The sequence below is a fragment of the Ambystoma mexicanum genome, chromosome 5q (genome assembly GCF_040938575.1).
Source record: "Ambystoma mexicanum isolate Mex_15411 chromosome 5q, UKY_AmexF1_1, whole genome shotgun sequence".
Lineage (NCBI taxonomy): Eukaryota > Metazoa > Chordata > Amphibia > Caudata > Ambystomatidae > Ambystoma > Ambystoma mexicanum.
Genome location: NC_090933.1, coordinates 1287677727 through 1287698846, shown reverse-complemented (window position 1 = coordinate 1287698846; position 21120 = coordinate 1287677727). Strand labels below are relative to the sequence as shown.

Sequence of the window (21120 nt, the reverse complement as noted above, 5' to 3'; positions counted from 1 at the left end):
GGCCACAATGCACTGGTTACACTTCCTTGTATTCTGCTGGCTCTTGCCATTGCGTGTCTTTTCATATCATGCACTTCCTTGTATTTTGCTGGCTCTTGCCATTGTGTGTCTTCTCATATCATGCACTTCCTTGTATTCTCCTGGCTCTTGCCATTGCGTGTCTTCTCATATCATGCACTTCCTTGTATTCTGCTGGATCTTGCCATTGCGTGTCTTCTCATATCATGCACTTCCTTGTATTCTCCTGGCTCTTCCCATTGCGTGTCTTCTCATATCATGCACTTCCTTGTATTCTCCTGGCTCTTGCCATTGCCTGTTTTCTCATATCATGCACTTTCTTGTATTCTCCTGGCTCTTGCCATTGCCTGTTTTCTCATATCATGCACTTCCTTGTATTCTCCTGGCTCTTGCCATTGCGTGTCTTCTCATATCATGCACTTCTTGTATTTTGCTGGCTCTTGCCATTGCGTGTCTTCTCATATCATGCACATCCTTGTATTCTCCTGGCTCTTGCCATTGCCTGTTTTCTCATATCATGCACTTTCTTGTATTCTCCTGGCTCTTGCCATTGCCTGTTTTCTCATATCATGCACTTCCTTGTATTCTCCTGGCTCTTGCCATTGCCTGTTTTCTCATATCATGCACTTTCTTGTATTCTCCTGGCTCTTGCCATTGCCTGTTTTCTCATATCATGCACTTCCTTGTATTCTCCTGGCTCTTGCCATTGCGTGTCTTCTCATATCATGCACTTCTTGTATTTTGCTGGCTCTTGCCATTGCGTGTCTTCTCATATCATGCACATCCTTGTATTCTCCTGGCTCTTGCCATTGCCTGTTTTCTCATATCATGCACTTTCTTGTATTCTCCTGACTCTTGCCATTGCGTGTTTTCTCATAACATACAGTTCCTTGAATTCTCTTGGCTTTTTGAATTCTCTTGGCTTTTGCCAATGCTTGTTTCTCTTATAATACAGTTCTTTGTATCAGGCAGATTTGAAACTTTCTTTCACTCCGATCAATACTTAAAAGTCCCCAAACTTGCTTTCACTCTGATCGGTATTCAAAAATACTTATATTTGCTTTCACTCAAATCGGTATTCATAGAAGTGCGTGCTTCTGTTTTAATCAATGTTCATTACTTGTTTCAGCTTTACTGTGAGGTCCTCTGCTGCCACGAGTTCTCTCCTTCCTGTGCGGCACCTTGTGTATTCTCCAAGTGGCTCTCTGTGGCTTCGCTCACCCAGTGATGCTCGTCCTGCAGCTCGGGACTCACACGACTGCTTCGGTTGGTCACGCCGGTCTCCCTCTCGCAGTCTGTCACCAGCCTGCGTCGCCCTTCAGTTTAGGATCCCGCTGCATAAATTCTGCATCTTTTAAAGGGTATTGAACGCTCCGCTTGCCACACCGCTGCTCTGGTGAGGTCTGCTTGCACCAAGCAATCCGTAGCCCTGCTTCCACAGCTGACTCCATTTCCACAATGATTCCGGCTTTTAAAGTTTCCGCCACCATGATTGTTCCAAAAAGGACTAGACTGCTCACTGTTGAAACAGTAGTCCTGCCTTACACTTGCTGTCCTTCTCCTCATCTGAGTACACGGCTGAGGCCGGTATGTGTGTGTGTGTTAATAAAATGAGTATGGGGTTCATTACAACCCTGGCGGTAGGGGGTTAACGGCGCTGGTAGAGCTGCCGGCGCCGTTAACCCCCTACCGCCTCATTACGAGGTCCGCTCGCGGGACCTGCTAAGGATGCCTGGTAAAACCATGCATCCTTAGCGGGTCCCGCGAGCGGACCAGCATGCTAACAACGGGCCCATCATTAACGGGCCCGTTGTTAGCATGCTCCCCATTCCCATTGAGCCCTATGGGGGCACGAATGGGAATGGGGATGCACAGGGTCCGGGTTCCCTGAATGGGGAAATACCGGGCCCTTCAAGGTCGGAATGGCCCGGTATTTCTCCATTCAGGGATCCCGGACCCGGTATCCGGAATGGGGGTAGCAATGCAGCAAATAGCGGCATGGTTACCGCCTTCCGTGTAACAAGGCCCGATGTGTCTCTCGAGTTGGTCTCTTCCTCTTCCCAGTGCTGAACTGGTGTTTCTTGGGGAATGTTTTAAGGAAAGAATAGGGAAAGGGCTGACGAATAGCTTATAAAGTCCTGGGGAATGAGGGTTTGTTATGAAAATTTAAATGGGGAATACCATGTCTCACCTAATGACGTCCTCTCCCCACTCCCCAGGTCTCCTCCACCCAGGTGATCCTCTCTCGCATATCCACCCCCAGGTTCAGGATCCAAGAGCGATGGCCTTTCCCTGGCCACCCGAGAGGAGCATACAGGGGGAAAAGACGTGAGAACACCCTTGGGTTCCTCACAGTAATCGTTCGCTTCCTTGCATCTCTTAGCCCTTGTTGTTGTGTAATCAGAGGAGAAAAACGTTCAATGCACTTGACTGACACCCGCACAACATGCAGGGAAAAGGTGGTGTTCCTGCCAATCAAACTAGGATGGATTTGAAGATTAAATCGAGATGGGAAAAGTAACTGCACGGTAGAGGGGGTAATCTCAGGCACTTACAAATTATTCTTATTTTTTTATTTTCTTTATTTACGTGATCATGGTTAATTAAAACCGTATGCACGATACAAACATATAAAAAATTATACAATGCAGAGTTCATAGACCAATTGTCAATAAATAAGCTAAGAGCCTTACAGCACGATAAAAGAACAGATTACAAAATTATCAGCAGACAGACACGACAATAAATGTTCACATTAACGCCCAATTACAGCACATCATTAAGAACTCTTTTCCAAATAGAGTATGCAGCACCGACAGTAGCAAGAGAATCGGCAGCAGCCCAAAATTGATCGGAGACAGCCATGGCTTTCTGACTAACCAGACTCTTACAACCCCTATAATAAGAGTATGACAGGCAAGGGCATGCAGTAAGCATGTGCCCAGCTGTTTCAATGTCACTGTTACAGAAGCGGCACTTTCTATCATCATATGGTATAGCCAACCAGGCCCCAACATAGTCATTACAGGTGAAAATGTTAAAACGAAGCAATATAATAAATTGTTTAAAATTATAATGACAAGGTTTCAGTAAATATTTATAAAAAAACAATGAGCACGTTAATGAGCGACACAAGAAAAATGGGGACTGTTTAGCATAACACGAATAGGCTAATTCAAAGTCACCCATGTGCTACTAACATCACTTTTTTCTTACAAAGTATTATGTGAATGAACGCAAACATCTAAATTGTCGATCAATTGTCTCTTTTACTTTTATTTGTATGTTTGATGAGCTTTGCAAATGTGACCAAATGGTCTGTTTTATTACAGAATATAAGAAATATATGAGATATTTTTGTTAAAATTGAGCCTTCCATCTCTTTATATTTGCTAAAAGATTGATGGTTTGTGAATACATGGACATGGTGTGAGATCCAGTTTTGTGAGGATATCGAAAGGTAGCTTGTTGTTATCCCCCTTTTTGTTTCTCTGCGGTTTCAATAAATGTTCACAGGGTTTCCCTGTAATTAATCCTTGAGTGGTACAAAGTGCACAGCGTTCCTTAGTACATAGAGGGTCCAGGTTATGAATCTTGTCCAATCTAGTGCTTTACTTTTCAATTGTACATAGAAGTCAGGGGAGGTCAGTTGGTTTTCCTGTGCTATGGTCCGGTTAATGTCCTGCGAGAAGGACGGTACCACAGAGCGTAAGGCCAGCATCAAAGAGTTAAGATGGCCACCAATCGGCACCAAAGTTCTATAAACCCAAGGGGCAGTCATTTCATTCTACCTATAATTTAAAACAAGCACTGGCAAGGGCAACTGTTTGGGGTTTTGCATAGGCATGGCAAAGGCACTTGCCAGGCAAAGCCGTAGTGGTAGTCACTACCCATTGTTGGTAGCTGGTGCAAAACAGTGCCTGGCAAAAGCTTAAAATGAATGGACAGGCCAAAAACACAGGCTTTGCCAATGCTTGTTTTAAACAGGACTTCAGTGGCTTTGCAAATGCTTAATAATAATTTTGCATTTATATCCAGGTATCTGAGTGCTGCCTATTATTGCCCACGGTGCGTGGTGCTCATTTATTGACCTCAGAAGAATGAAAGGCTAAGTTTGGCCCTGCCGGGATTCGAACCTGCATTGGAAAGCTCTGCACGGATGTCAAAACGAGCGCTCTACTCGCTGTGCCACTTGACCGGCTTGTTTTTAACAGGACAATACATCAAGTGGCTGTAGGCAGGCGTGCTAAGACATTTTTATTACAGCATTAGCATGTTTACAAATCCAATTAAGTCATTAATGGGCCTCATTACAAGTATGCTGGTGTGGAATTAATGTGCCGGTCATTTTGTCTACTGCCACGTTTCCGCACCGGCATTCTCCGTGTTTGCCAGTGGGTGAGCTTGATTTACCTCCAGCTCAGATCTGGAGGTAAGTCAGGCATCCACTGGCAAAAAACAGCCAGAATTACCAGCACCAGTATTACCAGTGCCAGTAATACCGGAACCAGCATTACCAGTGCCGGTAATACCAGCAGTCCCCATTTATGGGACTCCATGGAATGGGGATTAACCTCCCTTCCCGCGACTTGTAATCTGCCGGTAATACCGGCAGACCAAGTGCCGGGAACGGTATTACTGTCTGGCGGTACCAGACTTATAATGAGAGCCATTAACTCTCAGAAGACTGCTTTGAACAAACACTGGCAGGCACTTTGAATGCAAAGCCTGATGGTAAGGCTTGATTAAAGCGAGCACAGAGTTCTCATAAGGAGATGTTTTAAACTAGGGAGCCAAACAGTGTTCCGCGCTGCGTAGACCCCCCACCCCTGCGGGATGCCAAAAGGCCAGAATTTGTTTCACGCCCTGGCCTGATGAAAGCCTTTCCAGCTCTCCTCACACTTGCGTGTGAAAGTGGGTGCTCAGCATGTGTTACGCTCACCTGGCTCCCACAGGGGCGTCGGTCGGACCCGGACAGCGACGGTCTCCACCCACGTGATGCGTAGTGCAGCGATGACAGACTGGACCTGCCCTCCTAATCTTGGCTGCTTAACCCGTAGAAATATTCTCCTGCAAGTGGAGAGATGGATTTAGCCACTTGTGGATTCAAGTGATGGCACCCCCACAGTCCTCCCCAACTAATCACCTCCGAAATGCCCTCACAGCAATATCACCTTATATTCTTGAAAGATGAGCTCTCCATCCTGCGTGGATTTGCAGGGGCGCGTCGATTCCAGTTACTTCACTGGTTTGAAGGCTCGGGAGAGTTCCGGAGAGTATTGACTCTGAGGTTCCTGGTGAGGACCAGTAAGTATTAAGTTCATAGAGTTCAATATGTCCGATGTTCACTCTTGTTCCCCCCTTCCTTTCTTGTCTTGCAGCTGGCTCGTGAAAAGATGCTCTTGGGGCAGCTGGTGGCGCTCAGGTAAGAGTCTGTATTACCCGGCGCTGTCCGGTAAATGTTGCACGAGGAAAACGTGTTGTTTTGTCTCTCTTTACAGATGTGGCACGTGAAAATATGGAGAGTCACAAAAGGATGCCTCCGGTGGTAAATCAGGTAAGTCTATGGTGGTAAGTATTATATTTGTTGGTTCCCTGGGCTCACCTTGTAGTTTTCTTTTGTCTCCTAGGTGCCGAAGTTCAGCGAAGAAATGATGGAGGCAGCGCCGACCCGAAGGATGCTGTGAAGACTGGTGAGTATGGCGCGGCGCTGCAGCTGGAGGTGCGGCGCATGCAGAAATGATGTTCTTTACAGGTTGGAGACAAGATGGATCCAGAATCAGGTGTGGAATAGAAATAAGTTAGTTTTCTAACCTTGTCCCTTTCTTTCCTCTTTGTTTTAGGAGCTCCGGATTCGAGGCGGGCGTGGCAGAAGACTGGATGCAGGCTGCAGGCATGGTGAGTGTTACGCTGCTGGATGCAGAATAACGCAAAGCGTGTGTTGCTGGTCGGGCGTGGTTTAAATAGCCTCAAAAGTACTCCCAGGTACGAAGTCCCTCGAACCACACCCGAGTAAAAAATAGTCCCTGTAGAAAAATAGTCCCTTTCAGGCTTCATGTTGGATTAGAGTCATTTGCAGCATGGTCTGCCTGAGGTAAGTAATGACTATGAGCCTGGCGCCTTAGGCACCAGGACTGATTCCTACTATGAGCCTGGCGCCTAAGGTGCCAGGACTGAACCCAGATAGCCCCTAGCCGGGGCAACTGAGGTTTTACTAAATGTCTAGATGCCTGCTCCTGGGGCTGATGGGCTTGGTCCGGATGCGTGGGGGTAGGCATCATGACAGCACTCCCCACCCAAGGCCCCTCCTAAAGTTGTTCTTCCCCTGGGCCCTGGTTTGTCTGGGAAGTTCCGATGGAATCTTTTCACCAACCGAGGGGCATGGACGTGGTCACTAGGTTCCCATGACCTTTGGGGGATGGGGGGGTGGCTGCAAAGCATCCTGAAACGTTGCTCTGTGTCAATAGAGTATCATGATGGGAACAATTGGACCCTGGTTGGAGGGAGGTGGGACCATTAGCAGGGACTCTGGCCCTTAAGAAATGTGAAAGGGGGTGATGAGAAATGGGCAGGGGGCATAATGCAGCAGGCTGTGTGAAATAAGACTGGTACTCCGGACTGTGACCTTTCCTGCAGGATGGGGGGTCTGTGACCTACCTGCAGGACGTGGGTCTGTGACCTTCCTGCAGGACGTGGGTCTGTGACCTTCTCTGCAGGATGGGGGTCTGTGACCTTTCCTGCAGGATGGGGGGTATGTGACCTTTCCAGCAGGATGGTGAGTCAGTGATCTTTCCTGCAGGACGGGGGTCTTTGGCCTATCCTGCAGGAGTGGGAGGGTCTGTGACCTTCCTACAGGATGGGGGGTCTGTGACCTTTCCTGCAGAATGGGGGTCTGTGAACTCTCCTGGAGGATGGCGAGGGGCGGTATGTGACCTTTCCTGCAGGATGGGGGAAAATAAAGCTTAAGTCCTACTCTTTCTTCAACATGCTTCCTTGGCAATTTATATATGTAAGTCATTTCTTTCAACAACCCCTTAATAAATATATGAACTAAACATGGAAGATATGCGTTCAACTGCTTAAATGGCCCACATCCTGTTTTTACCCCTAACTAAAGTGTGTGATCCTCGGCACATCATTCAATGGCACTGGGCCTCATTAAGAGGAAGGCGGTAGAGGGTTAACGGCGCCGGTAGAGCTGCCGGCACCGTTAACCCTCTATCGCCTCATTACGATGTCTGCTCGCGGGTCCCACTAAGGACGTCTGGTTGCATACCTATCACAACAGTTCCATTTTTACAGCCTATCTTCAGATACAGCATTACCTGGAATCTAACAATTTGCTAGGATTGAGACAATCAGGTTTTAGACCAGGGACAGAGACAGCGCTCATTGACTTAAAGACACAAATTCAGATCCTAAAAGACAAGGGTAAATCAGCCTTACTCCTACTACTCGACCTATCAGCGGGATTTGACATGGTAAACCATAAAATCTTATGCAAACACCTGTCATGTGCCTCACACTTCTATGACCAAGCAAACACTTGGATAGAATCATTCCTTCGTAACAGATCCATGAGGGTATTTGCTCTTTTAGCTTCAGCTCTACCGACGCCAGTGACTTGCGCGGTTCCAGAAGGATTATGGGCCTCATTACAACTCTGGCGGTGGCCGTGCCCTTATTAAGGGCACAAGTGCCGCTGGAGTTGCATTTTTTCCGGTACCCGCAAATGGGCAAGAACCAGGTCATGTCGAGCTCGGCGGACCCGGTAATTGCCCATTTGCGGGTGCCGGAATCAAGGGCCTCCCGATCCCTATTCTGCCCCAGAGGGCTGAATGGGGATGGGGAGGTCGGCTGCAACGGCACATGCAGAGTTGTGCCGGTGCATCCGACGTGCTCTGCTCACGGGTGCCGTTACACCCACCAGGAAAAACCTGGCGGGTAAAACGGCACCCGCAAGCAGAGCACGTAGTATGGCGGTCCAGGAACTACAGTACCGGCATGCTTACCGGTACCGTAGTTCCCGGACCACCATGCTTGTAATGAGGCCCCATGTGTTTCCCCGACTCTCTACAATTTGTTCACCAAGCCTCTCTTTGATACACTTGATTATCTGGGAGTCACGCATACTAACTATGCGGATGATACCCAGATACTCATCCCAATTACTGGTGCACATTGTAGACAGTAAGACTCTTAACAACGTCTACAGCACTATACACACTTGGATGGCAAAGCATGGGCTATGTCTGAACGACGATAAGACCGAACTGCTCCTCCTTGGGTAAACAGCCAGAATGAATAAATTAGGCAGCCGATTCACCTCATTCAACATCGACGGCAATATTATTAAAGTAGCCAACGATGTGAAAACCTTAGGAATCTATATTGACTCCGCTCTCAGTCTAATGAGACAAACTAAGGCCTTGGCTTCGTCCACATACCTGCAAGCTTATTACGGCCGGCCGCCCTTTCTAGACGACAAGTAATTGCCTTTCAGTAGCAAGAGCATTAGTCTTATCGAAGCTTGATTATTGCAATGCGCTTTGCCAGGGCACCTCTCAACAAAATGCAAAATAACGCTATTAGAGCTGCATGCAACATTCTTAGAAAACAGCATATCACTGCAACTAGACAAACTATAAAATGCCTCGATATCAAGCAAAGAAGAGATCTGAAATCACTCTCACTCACGCACAGGTGCCTCTACAACCAAGCGCCGATCTACTTGCCCAACACCTTCTCACGTCACTCCGCAGCACGACCCACCAGATCTGCTCAGTCGCACTGGGTCTCCATCCCACACTTTAACCAACAACATGCTGGGGGGGGGAGACGGGGTCAGCTTCATAATCCTTGCTGCAAAGAAATGGAATGCACTCCCTGTATCGATAAGAGAGGAGCCATCCTTCTCCCTATTTCGCACTAAGACTAAAGATTGGCTCCCCGAGCAGGAGCCCAGCCCGCCCGCTCCGTTACCTCAGTCACAATGACATTCACTAGACTCAGTCGCTATGTTAGTATCATTTCCTGCTGTAGATTTGTTACTTCTGCCTTGTGACTCCTGTTGATCGGCAATATTTTGCAAATATTTGATTTTATGGTTTATAGTGATTGCATTGAAGGCCTTAGCATCTAAAAAAAGCAACGAAAAAAAGCATGGAATGCATTTATTTCTCTTTTTTTAATGGGGGGTCCCCAACCCCTGTTTTTTTTACCCCTTAAGACCCATTATAATTAAAATAAATCCTTTACCTTTGAAAAAAATGCATTTGATGCTTGTTTTCGATGCTTTTGGCATTTCATGCTTTATCATGATGTATCGTGACTATATGCTACTCCTGTATTTACTTGCCTGTGCAACTTGCAGGATTAGCGCCCAGATGCCTCAGGGCTTGGCAGCGCTTAACAAATAAATAAATACAAATAAATGCAAATCCACTTGGCTTGCTCATGGCACCTTCTTCTAAAGTCCTTTCCCGTGGCGCCTTCTAAGTATCAAAGGCTGGAGACGCTTCTTGCAGCGCCTTGAGTGTCCTCGCATTATGTGTAAAAAATGCCATCTACCACAAATGTACCCACAAAGTGGATGGGGGTGGAGAGGGCATGACACGATGTGCACTGCAGACGCTTCTGGTGGCTACCGCGTCTAAAGTGCCTCGTGAAGCCATTCTGTAAAGTTGGCCCCCCTAGGGCGGGCAGAGGCAGGAATGGCCCTGGGGATTAGCATGGCCATGGGCAGTCAGTGGGTGGGCACATTACCAACCAAGCAACACCTACAGACTCTGTGTCCCTCCTCCCTACCTGCGCCCCAATGCCATAGTTTCCGCTTAAAAGCCTTAGAACAACAAAGCGATTGCAACGGTTACCCCTAAAACGCACTCAAGACTCCCCACACTTTTCCCAAGCAAAGGCCCACCCCTACCCACCACCGCGCTCCCCGACCCGGTGCACTTTTTCTTAAATCGGCCGCTCCTACCACCCGCCATGCCCAGCCCAGGCTTTCTGGCTGGTTCTCCCCCTCCCCAGCACTCGCCCCCCTTTTCACCTCGATCCCTCAGCCTCCAAAGAGGGTACACTGAGAAACCCCATGCAGGACAGATGCGGGGTCCCCTACTCACAGGCAGAGCTGAAGAGGAGAAAAAGGAGGGCGCCCCCAACCTCCATGTCGGGAGCGGGGAGCAGCACGGGTCCGCGAATCCTTCCCTCGCTGCTGGGGGGCTCTTTCGGTTTCACCGAACTTTACCCACCGCACACACCCAGTGAAGCCGGCGTTCCCAACCTTTGGACCGGGACTTGCCGGGAAGATGAGATTACACGCTCATTACTGCCATCCCAAGCCCCTCCCCCTGCTACCACACCCTCCCTGTGCTTACAGGTGCCAAGGATGCCAGTGCGAGGCCTCGCAGCCCGGCTTCTTCGGGCCCTGCTGGTACCAGTAGGTGGACCCCCCTTTCACCCTCTGTTTCTTCGTTATCAATTGTTGTTTGGATGAATTCCAAAAAAATACTATGTGATACCATCATCACGTTCTGAAATAGCGCCGCATGCAGGATTCATCTTGCTTCTAGGCGCTGTAATAATAGAGGTTCTTTTCCGAAATGCAGGCTGAAAAGTACATGACCGAAAAATAAAGGTCCCAGAAATGAACACCACTATAATAACGTCATTACTGGAAATATCAATTGAACAGGATGGGCTAATTTCCCAGGAGGCTACACATTTGAGAGTAGGGGGGAGGGCGGGGCACACGCTCGTGCTGTACTTGCATGTTGGCGCCATACACGGCTTTACGGTTCCGAGGGAGACCGTGCTTTACTCACCAAACCCACCCTACCGCAGCGCTTTAGGCGCCCACCTTGGGCACTGGTCCCTTTTAGGCACACCCTAATGCCCAGTGAGATTACATGATGTGCCAAGGAGCACACACTTTGGTAAAGCAGTGTATCTGAGATCTGGTCACACACACTTCCAGTTTATACTTTGTGTTAAGAAAGTTTGACTAACTATATTAAATTAGACTTTCTTTTTTGTGTTTCATACTAGCAGATATCACAGCTGTAAAGTGAGTTTTATTATTGCTCGCTTGCATTGCCTAATCAGAACTTGGGTGGGTAACTGGAGCTGTTTGAGAGTTTTCATCACAGCTCCAATTACTTAAACATGTACACGTTAGAATGGGCGCTGCTAATAACAAGGCGACGTCTTCTAATACTTCCCGAAGGCATCCCTGCTCCATCCAAGGACACCAATGGTCACATGTGACGCCCACTTAGCATGTCTGACTCTCCTTGTGTTCTAGAGGGTGGGGCCTGACGAGGGGCTTGAGGGGAGGGGGAGGGGAAAGGAGAGGGCGCTGCTTTCCCCAGCAAAGGCTGCAGGAGCTCAGTCCTTTAAGTTGAGATCAGATGAAGTGAAATGAAAAGCTTTCATTTTCACTTTGAAACATCGTTGAGTACTTGTACTCTCTTTCAGGTGGTGAGAACTGCAGGTACTCAAGTGCAGAAACATAAGAAGGGCAGGTACCAAGGGCGTTGTAGGACCGGACAATTTAAAGCTCTGAGGGGGGGTTGATTTTTGGATCAAGCAAAAGATATTTGGACAGTCCCGGGAAAATCAGCAGGCAGCCAAAATAAATCTAGGCCTTCGGAGATCTTGCGAGAAGGTCCGAACACGTGATCCACTGTGGTATGTCCCCGGCTCCTCACATCTGCGGTGATGTCCCCTTTAAGGCTGCGAGTGATGACCATTGTTATATCCGCCTTACGTCCCGCTACGTGGTGACCTAAGGCGTCACTAATAAAAGCCTTGCCCCCGCTCTGCGGGGGCAGTTCCGGGGCAGGACAGCAACACACGTGTGTCCGTGTCTTCACTGCTCCCACTGGAGCTGCGCAGCGGGGCCTTGCAGCCCGAGGCCCTCATCTCCTGTTTCCCGCAGAAGCATCGGCAGAGAAATGGGATCTAACACTGGCGACAAGGGAAGCGATCAGAACGGCACACGCGACGCCGCCGCATAGCAAATAAAGCCCTCGGCAAGGGCGACATTTTTGGAATCACGTTGGGGGGGGCCCAACCCCAACCTGAAAAAAAAAAAACTTTTTTTCTTCTGTTCATTTATTCAAAATAACCCAGCAACCAAAAGCTGGATTACCACAGACATTCCCACAACTGCCACAAATTCAGCACTGGGAGGCCCAACACCAACGGGCAGACATCTTGGGGCCCAACAGCCAGTGGAAAAGGGAGATAAGCAGATGCTTTGTGCCCAACACTTGCACACACGGCGTGGAAGCCAAGCAGAGTCGCCCACAGCATACCAAGGTGAGGGGACATTGCCACAAGTGCGCTCTGACAGACACCAGATCCACGCACTATGGCGACAGGCACATCCACTCCCAGGCCCGGCACGCCCTCTAGAATGGCCGCCAACCTGTCACCATCCACGCCGCACGCACGCCCACAAGGAGGGACAACCATCGCACTCTGACCTTTCGACCCATACACCGACCCCTCCTCGGTTGGCCCACGATGGCAGCTGTGTTGAGATGGCCATGGATTGCAAAGACATTACCACGTCAAGGAAAATGAGGTCGCACCTCCTGCTGAATGTCAGGGATGAGGTGGTACGCATATTTTGGGCACTGGAGACGCTGCCGCCCCCCCTGTAGCAGGTGCTCATGTTGTTGGGAGGGGTGGGGGGGGACTCAAAGGCACAGTTGAAGTTTGGGGTTGGGAGACTGTGAGGGTGGGGGGCGGGACTGATATGGGGAAGTTGGGTTTTTGTTATGAGAAGAAGGTTGGTAACACAAAAAGCACACAGGTTCTAGGCACGGAAAAACTTAAGCATAAAGGAGAGCTACATTGGTGTAAAGGTACATACAAGCTCCCCATAGATAATGGCTAAACCGGACAAGGGTGGTATTAATATGCTGAGCTGGAATGTAAAGGGGCTGGGCTCCAAGATCAAGAAAAGGAAGATCATGGCCTATTTTAATAGACAGGCCGCTAAGATAATCTTCCTCCAGGAGACCCACACAGGACCCAGACAGGGCGATCAGCTGATACCAAATTGGGGGACTCATCAATATTTCACAACTTACTCTAGCAGAGCGAGAGCGGCTGCAATACTAATACATAAAGCACTGCTGTTCGTCTGTATCAAGGCCAAATGTGACCCAGATGGGAGGTTCGTTTTGCTGCACGGTAAACTCTATGACAGGGAAATAGTATTTCTCAATATATATGGGCCAAATATTGACCATCCAGACTTCTACTCCTCAGTATTTGAAAAGCTAGCGAGATACCCTACGGCCCGGGTGCTATGCGGGCGAGACATCAACACAATTCTGGATGTACAATTAGATCGCTCATCAACACAAAATAGAACACTAACCAGGGCAGCACAGACAATACTTACACACATGGCAGATCTACAGTTAAAGGACGTCCGAAGAACACTAAACCTCAGCAGGAAAGCATACACGTACTACTCCACCGTCCACAACACACACTCCAGAATTGACCTATGGCTGATAGGCACAGACAGCATGGCATGGGTAACAGATACACATATACACCCTAGGACCTACTCAGATCATTCTCCGATACAATTGACATTGCAAATCCCGGACAAGATCAGGGACCGACCACCTTGGAGATTCAAACCGGCGGCCTTAAGGGATCTAGTATATAAAGACTCTATGGCGCAATACATACAGGAATATTTCAAGATCAATGAACACTCGGTATCAAGTCAGGCTACACTATGGCAGGCATTTAAGGTATGCTTAAGAGATCAGTCGATATCCATAGAGGGGGGAATTCTCAAAGACATTCGGGCTAGACTGGCTAGGTTGGAAGCACAACTAACATCACTGCAGACCCAATATGCTCTGTCCTCTTCCCCTCATCTGGGTACAGAAATAAAGACTAAGCTAGATGAGTTTCGAGAAGCAGCAGACCAAGAGATCAGATACTTTGACAGACCCATGGCGGCGCGTAGATATGGAGAAGGGGAACGCCCGGGGAAACTATTAGCCAGAATGGTGCGCGGAGAGAGAGGCCCCACGAACATACCTTGTATTCAATTAACAGATGGCACGATGTCCACAGATCAGGAGAAACTGAAAGAAACATTCTACACGTTTTATAAAGAATTATACTCCCCCCAGTGTTCTGTCACAGAGGCTGAGATAGAACAATACCTCTCTCAGATACCGTCAGCGCTTATAGCGGATGCGACTAGGGAATCGCTGGAGGAACCTATAACAGTGGCTGAATTAGGTACAGCAATAAAAGCTCTCCCCAACGGGAAAGCCCCGGGCTCTGATGGGCTGGGAACTGAGTTCTACAAAGAATTCAGTCAGCTACAAGCTCCCAGGCTGCATGCTGTCTGGACGGAAGCAGTAGATAAGGGGGAACTCCCAGAATCTACTAGAGAAGCAATAATCACACTTTTACTTAAATCCGGGAAACCCCCTGTAGAATGTGGGTTGTACCGACCACTGTCCTTAATAAATACTGACGCCAAAATCCTAGCAAAAATACTAGCGACCAGACTCACACTATTGATGCCATATATGGTTCATGAGGACCATGCCGGTTTTGTACTGGGTAGATCCACAGCAACAAATATAAGAAGATGTCACCAAATAATAGCCACGATACCCCCTGCCACTCAGGGAATAGCTGTCTCCCTTGACATGAGGAAGGCTTTTGACACAGTCTCCTGGCCCTTTCTCTTTGGAGTGTTACGGGACTATGGGTTCGGACCAAAATTCATAAAATGGATCCAGATACTATAAACAAGACCATACGCTAGCATTAGAATCAATGGATCCCTCACAGACATACTAGAATTGTTGGGTGGCACCAGACAGGGTTGCCCACTCTCCCCATTACTCTTCACGCTGGTGATAGAACCTCTAGCGGACATACTTAGGTCACGTTACAGTACGTTTGGGCTAATGCTTGAGGGCAAGCTCCAAATTATAACGCTATATGCGGACGACATTCTACTATATCTTAAGAATCCGGAGCGCACACTTGGCAGGGTGCTGGCGGAAGTGGGAAAGTTCGGTGAATACTCAGGGCTGCGCCTTAATCCCAATAAGTCAGAGATATTCCCGCTCACAGACAACACCTCACAACCCCAAAACCTACATGGTCTTTTATGGAACCTGGTACATATTGTTTATTTAGGAGCTCATATAGCCCGAACTCCCCAACTGTCCTGTGCACTGAAATACACGACACTCGCTGATGCACTGTGTGCCAAGATGAACCGCTGGAATGTGTTACCCATATCACTGGCCGGGAGAATAGCCTTGATAAAAATGGTAATATTGCCGAAACTTTTTTACCTTTTTAGCACGGTGCCAGTATGGCCAGGCCGCGCCCTGTTCGCTAGAATTAATAGCGACTGCATAACATTTGTATGGGGAGGGCATCCCAGACTGAGTTGGAGGGTATTAACAGACACACACTCCAGAGGTGGATTGATGGCACCAGATATGGAACTGTATTACCTAGCAGCGTGGGCGCACCATGCGGCTGGGTGGTCCACATGCTTTCTCAACCCCGCCCCCCCACCCACCACACTGAAAGAGCGCGAGGCGATACTGGCTCTGCATGGGATAACAAAGCCCACCCCTAAACAGTACAACACGACAAACCCATCCAGGGTTACTATCACGGTATGGTCCAGAATTGTTGACTTATACAGAACCAGTAAGCTATACCATCCGAGTATACCAATAAGGGGGAATCCACACACACCCTTCGCTATCGAGTGTGAAATGGTAATGCATTGGAGTGCTAGAGGCATCACCCAGTGGGGACAGTTGTTCCCAGATCATAGCTGTCTCCAATGGGAGGACATTAAAGATGTAGTAGGAAACACAAATACACGTAAGTAACAATACCATGGGGTGGCAGCCTTCGCACAACATATGTCCCCAACATTCCCGAAGGAACCTGAGATAAATATGGCATTAGGTTATATATTCACGGGAGGGACCCAGAAAATAACTGCCTCCGCTCTTTACAAAACCATACTGCAAACACGCCCTGCGGTGACTCACACAGCTAAGGGCAAGTGGGAACACGACCTGGGGCAGTCGATAGAAGACCAGGAATGGTCCTGGATCTGTGCAATGACCAAATGGATATCCTGTAATGCACGATTCAAGCTGATTCATTATAAAATAGTCCATATGACACATTACACACCGTCCAGACTCAAGCAAATAAATCCCATCTCGGCTGGTACCTGTCCGAGATGTAACTCTGAGAATGCGAACATATGTCACATGCTATGGGACTGTGCTAAATTGAGACAATACCGGTCAGAGGTTTGTGGAGCACTGGATTAGATGGCAGACCAACCAGTGAAATGGACACCACAGATCTGCATGTTGGAGGCATAAGGGAAAATGAACCCGACGTGGCGGAAACTATTGAATCTAGGCCTGCTAATAGCGAAAAGGGTCATTTTAATGAGATGGAAGAATGCGCAATCACCCACATTAGAAGACTGGAACAGAGATATGGTGTGGGTTAATGATACTGAAGAACTCTACATAGACTCAGTTATGGCCCCCTGTATACCGAGAAACATATGGTCCCTATATAAACAATATCTGGCAGAACTGGCAGACCTCGAAAACCTGAACACTGAAGAGAATTGACCTGTATATGTATTTATGCTTGATTAATCGAATGGTATAAAATGTACGTGCATAAACTGTGTGCAATATATATAAAGTTGTTTTAAAAAAAAAAGAGAAGCTAAGGAGAATGGTACCAAGCAAAAAAGGCATATCCTGGATCCTGGAACTTGGCCAACAGAGGGAGTTGGCACATGCCAGAGCAGCGCACATGGGCAGAACCCTGCAGAAACTCCAGCCGGCACGCACGATGGCAACCGTGGCCCAAGTCACGGACCCCCAATACACGAGGGACGAAGCCAGCGGGAACAGCACACACCCCAGATGGCAACAAAGAATCCCGGGACCTACGGAATGTGGGTGGTGCGGAGGACCTCGCCACTGAAGACGCAACTGCCCGGCCCAAGGTACCACATGCGGTGCATGTGGCAGAAAAAACCATTACGCAAAGGTATGCAGGTCGTTGGGGCTGCCGCAACAACCCCAAACACCCCACGACAAAACCTCTGGAAAGAAGAAGAAACAAGCCAGTGCTCGCCGAGTCGAGACCGCCAATTCGTCGACCAAGGAGGAAGGGGACGATGTGACACACACCCAGCAAAAAGCTGCAAACGACCAATGGAAAAAAGGAAAGAAAGTGTACCTGGTTTCAGCACTAAACTACAGAGACACGACACCCAAAAGGAAACTGAGAAGGCGGAAATGCCAAGTAGCTATCCAAGGACAAAATACGCAAATGACCATAGACACTGGGGCGTCCGTTAACGTCATGCCACTTACCGCATTCAGAAGACTACAGCCCCAACCAGTCCTGAAAACAACGGACACACTATTGTTTGCGTATGGTTGCAAAACTCCACTGCCCATAGTAGGAAGATTCCGGACCACACTCAGCAAGGGTGATAAATCACTGCAGTCCAAAATCTACGTCGTGAACGCAGGAATTGAGTGGCTACTGAGTGGAGACGCGGCAGAGGATCTGGGACTCATAAGCTTCATATGTGAGGTGACCGAGTCACAAGACATCAACAGCATTCTCGGGAAGCACCCAAACCTCCTCAAGGGGATTGGATGCCTCAAAGGAAAGACCATCAAGCTTCATATCAATGAGTCTGTCCAACCACGAGCAGTGCGACACCGAAGAACACCGTTCCACATACGAAACCTGGAGGAGAAAGAGTTCCGGACACTTGAAAAAGCGGGCATCATTGAAGAAGTGACCGGACCAACACTGTGGGTGTCACCCATTGTCATCACCAGGAAACCCAAACAACCTGGAAAAGTGAGAATATGCATTGACATGTGCCTCCCCAACGTGGCGATAAACGGGAGCGAAACATCACACCAACCCTTGATGAAATAGTAGCAGACCTTACAGGATCCAAAATCTTCTCCAAAGTCAACCTCAAAGCCGGATATCACCAGCTGAAACTCCACTGGGATTCCAGGTACATCACAATGTTCTCCACTCACATAGGCCTACGCAGATACAAGCGGCTTAGCTTTGGAATCTCCTCTGCGGCCGAAGTATTTCAGCAAACCATCCAAGGGGTGATACTTGGCATCCCGGGGGTACTTAACGTCAGTGATGACATTCTCATCCACGCAGAAAGCAAGGAAGAGCACGTACGACGGCTCCACATGCTACTCAGCAGGCTAGAGAGTGCAGGTCTAACAATCCACAAGGACAAGTGTGAGTTCCTAAAGGAAGAGATTTCATTTTTTGGATACATCTTCAACAGCGCAGGCATCTCGGCAGATCCCCAAAAGGTAGCGGACATCCAGGCAGCCTCGCCCCCTACCACACCAACATAGATATGCAGTTTTCTAGGAATGGCAACCTACTGCATAAGGTTCATACCGAACCTGGCCACACTATTGGAACCACTAAAAGAACTCACGAAGGCCAGCTCGAAATGGATTTGGGGCCCCACCTGCCCAGAAGCGTTCGATCAAATCAAGGCATCACTCTCGGTAGACACCACCATGGCATATTACGATCCCACATTATCAACAAACTGTATGTTGACGCCAGCCCAGTGGGTCTAGGAGCCATCCTCATACAAGTGGCCAACACAGGAGAGTAAATGCCGATCGCATATGCCTCCCGCGCCCTGACACCGACGGAGCAACGGTACTCGCATATTGAAAAGGAAGTGATCGCAGTGCTGTGGGGCTGCTGCCATTTTCACCTATATCTGTATGGCCGAAAGTTCAAGGCCTACACGGACCATAAATCACTACTCCCCATCTTCACTGGCTCTTCATCACACCCCCCAGCCAGGATCGGAAAGTGGCTACTACACCTACAACAATATGACTTTGAGTAGGAGTACCAGCCAGGCAGTGAAAACCCAGCAGATTTCCTGTCCAGGCACCCAAGAGCGGCCACACCGGGGGAGATACACGTTGTGGAAGAAACGGAGGAACACATTTGCCAGATGTTCCACACAATGAAACCAAGAGCCATCCGCATTGAAGACATTGTAGAGGCCACGCAGCAACACACGCAAGGAGGGACAACCATTGCACTCTGCCCTTTCGACCCATACACCGACCCCTCCTCGGTTGGCCCACGATGGCAGCTGTGGATACAAAAATGTGAGATGGCCATGGATTGCAAAGACATTACCACGTCAAGGAAAATGAGGTCGCACCTCCTGCTGAATGTCGGGGATGAGGTGCTACGCATATTCAACTCACTGGCAATACCAGATGGCCTCGATGTCTACCAACAAACCAAGGACACCCTCACAGCCCATTTCATGCCCCAGCTTAATCCAGACTATGAAACGTTCATCTTCTGTACCACCATCCAGCTGGAGGATGAGACACTGGATGCCTATCACACCAGGCTCCGGAAACACGCAATCTCATGTGAATTCACCGACATTGAAAAGGAGATCCGACACCAGATTATCAATGGGATACACTCAGAGAAGCTAAGGAGAATGGTACTAAGCGAAATCTCTCACCAGGATCCTGGAACTTGGCCGCCAGAGGGAGTTGGCACATGCCAGAGCAGCGCACATGGGCACGACCCTGCAGAAACTCCAACCGGCAACCGTGGCCCAAGTCACGAACCGCCAATACACGAGCGACGAAGCCAGCGGGAACAGCACACACCCCAGATGGCAACAAAGAATCCCGGGACCCAAGGAATGTGGGTGGTGCGGAGGACCTCACCACTGAAGACGCAACTGCCCGGCCCAAGGTGCATGTGGCAGAAAAAAAACATTACGCGAAGGTATGCAGGTCGTCGGGGCTGCCGCAACAACCCCAAACACCCCAAGACAAAACCTCTGGAAAGAAGAAGAAACAAGCCAGTGCCCACCGAGTCAAGACCGCCAATTCGTCGACCGAGGAGGAAGGGGATGATGTGACACACACCCAGCAAGAAGCTGCAAACGACCAATGGAAAAAAGGAAAGAAAGTGTACCTGGTTTCAGCACTAAACTACGAAGACACGACACCCAAAAGGAAACTGAGAAGACGGAAATGCCAAGTAGCCATCCAAGGACAAAATACGCAAATGACCATAGACCATGGGTGCACAACATACGGCCCGCGGGCCAGTTGCGGCCCGCCATGCTCTTTTGTCCGGCCCGCGAGGCACAAAGACTTTCCTAATGGAGGGCGGCCCGCGGCCGCCCTCCATTAGAAAAGTCTTTGTTGTCTTCCGGGCCGGACAAAACATTGGCCCTCATTGGCTCAGCACACACACGCACCACGTCGCTCCTACGAGCCACATAATGCGTGTTGCTGCACCAATGGAGGGCCAGCACTACGGCTGGCGTGGTCCATAAGGCTTGATGCCGGAAGGCATTTCAGCCTTGGACCACGCCAGCCGTAGTACGATTCCAGCGTTCCAGCTTACCTGCCCTTACCTGCCTTCCAGCACGTCTCCAGTAAGTGGTCTGTTTGTGTTTGTGTGTCGGGTTTGTTTTGCTTTATGTTTGTGTGTGTATGTTGCGATGGGGGGGTGGGGGGATGTGTCGGATGTGTATGAATGTTTGGATTTGAATGTATTTTGTGTGTATGTTGAGATGCGGGGGTGGGGGGGTGTGTCGGATGTGTATGAATGTTTGGATTTGAATGTATTTTGTGTGTATGTTGAAATGCGGGGGTTGGGGGTGTGTCAGATGTGTATGAATGTTTGGATTTGAATGTATTTTGTGTGTATGTTGAGATGTGGGGGTGTGTCGGATGTGTATGAATGTTTGGATTTGAATGTATTTTGTGGGGATGCGGGGGTGGGGGGTTGTGTCGGATGTGTATGAATGTTTGGATTTGAATGTATTTTGTATGTATGTTGAGATGCGGGGGTGGGTGTCGGATGTGTATGAATGTTTGGATTTGAATGTATTTTGTGCGTATGTTGAGATGCGGGGGTGGGGGTGGGGGTGTGTGTCGGATGTGTATGAATGTTTGG

General features: G+C 48.8%; 1 protein-coding gene across 1 annotated transcript in view; it reads right to left on the bottom strand.

The window, feature by feature from the left end:
- Positions 1 to 10261, bottom strand: part of LOC138498394 (CD276 antigen-like) — a 716033-nt gene extending 705772 nt beyond the window's left edge. The window contains exon 1 of the mRNA XM_069622166.1: positions 10143 to 10261. Coding sequence (XP_069478267.1) covers positions 10143 to 10188 — 46 coding nt within the window. The 5' untranslated portion in view covers positions 10189 to 10261. The remainder of the gene's footprint in view (positions 1 to 10142) is intronic.
- Between the last annotated feature and the right edge of the window lie 10859 nt (positions 10262 to 21120).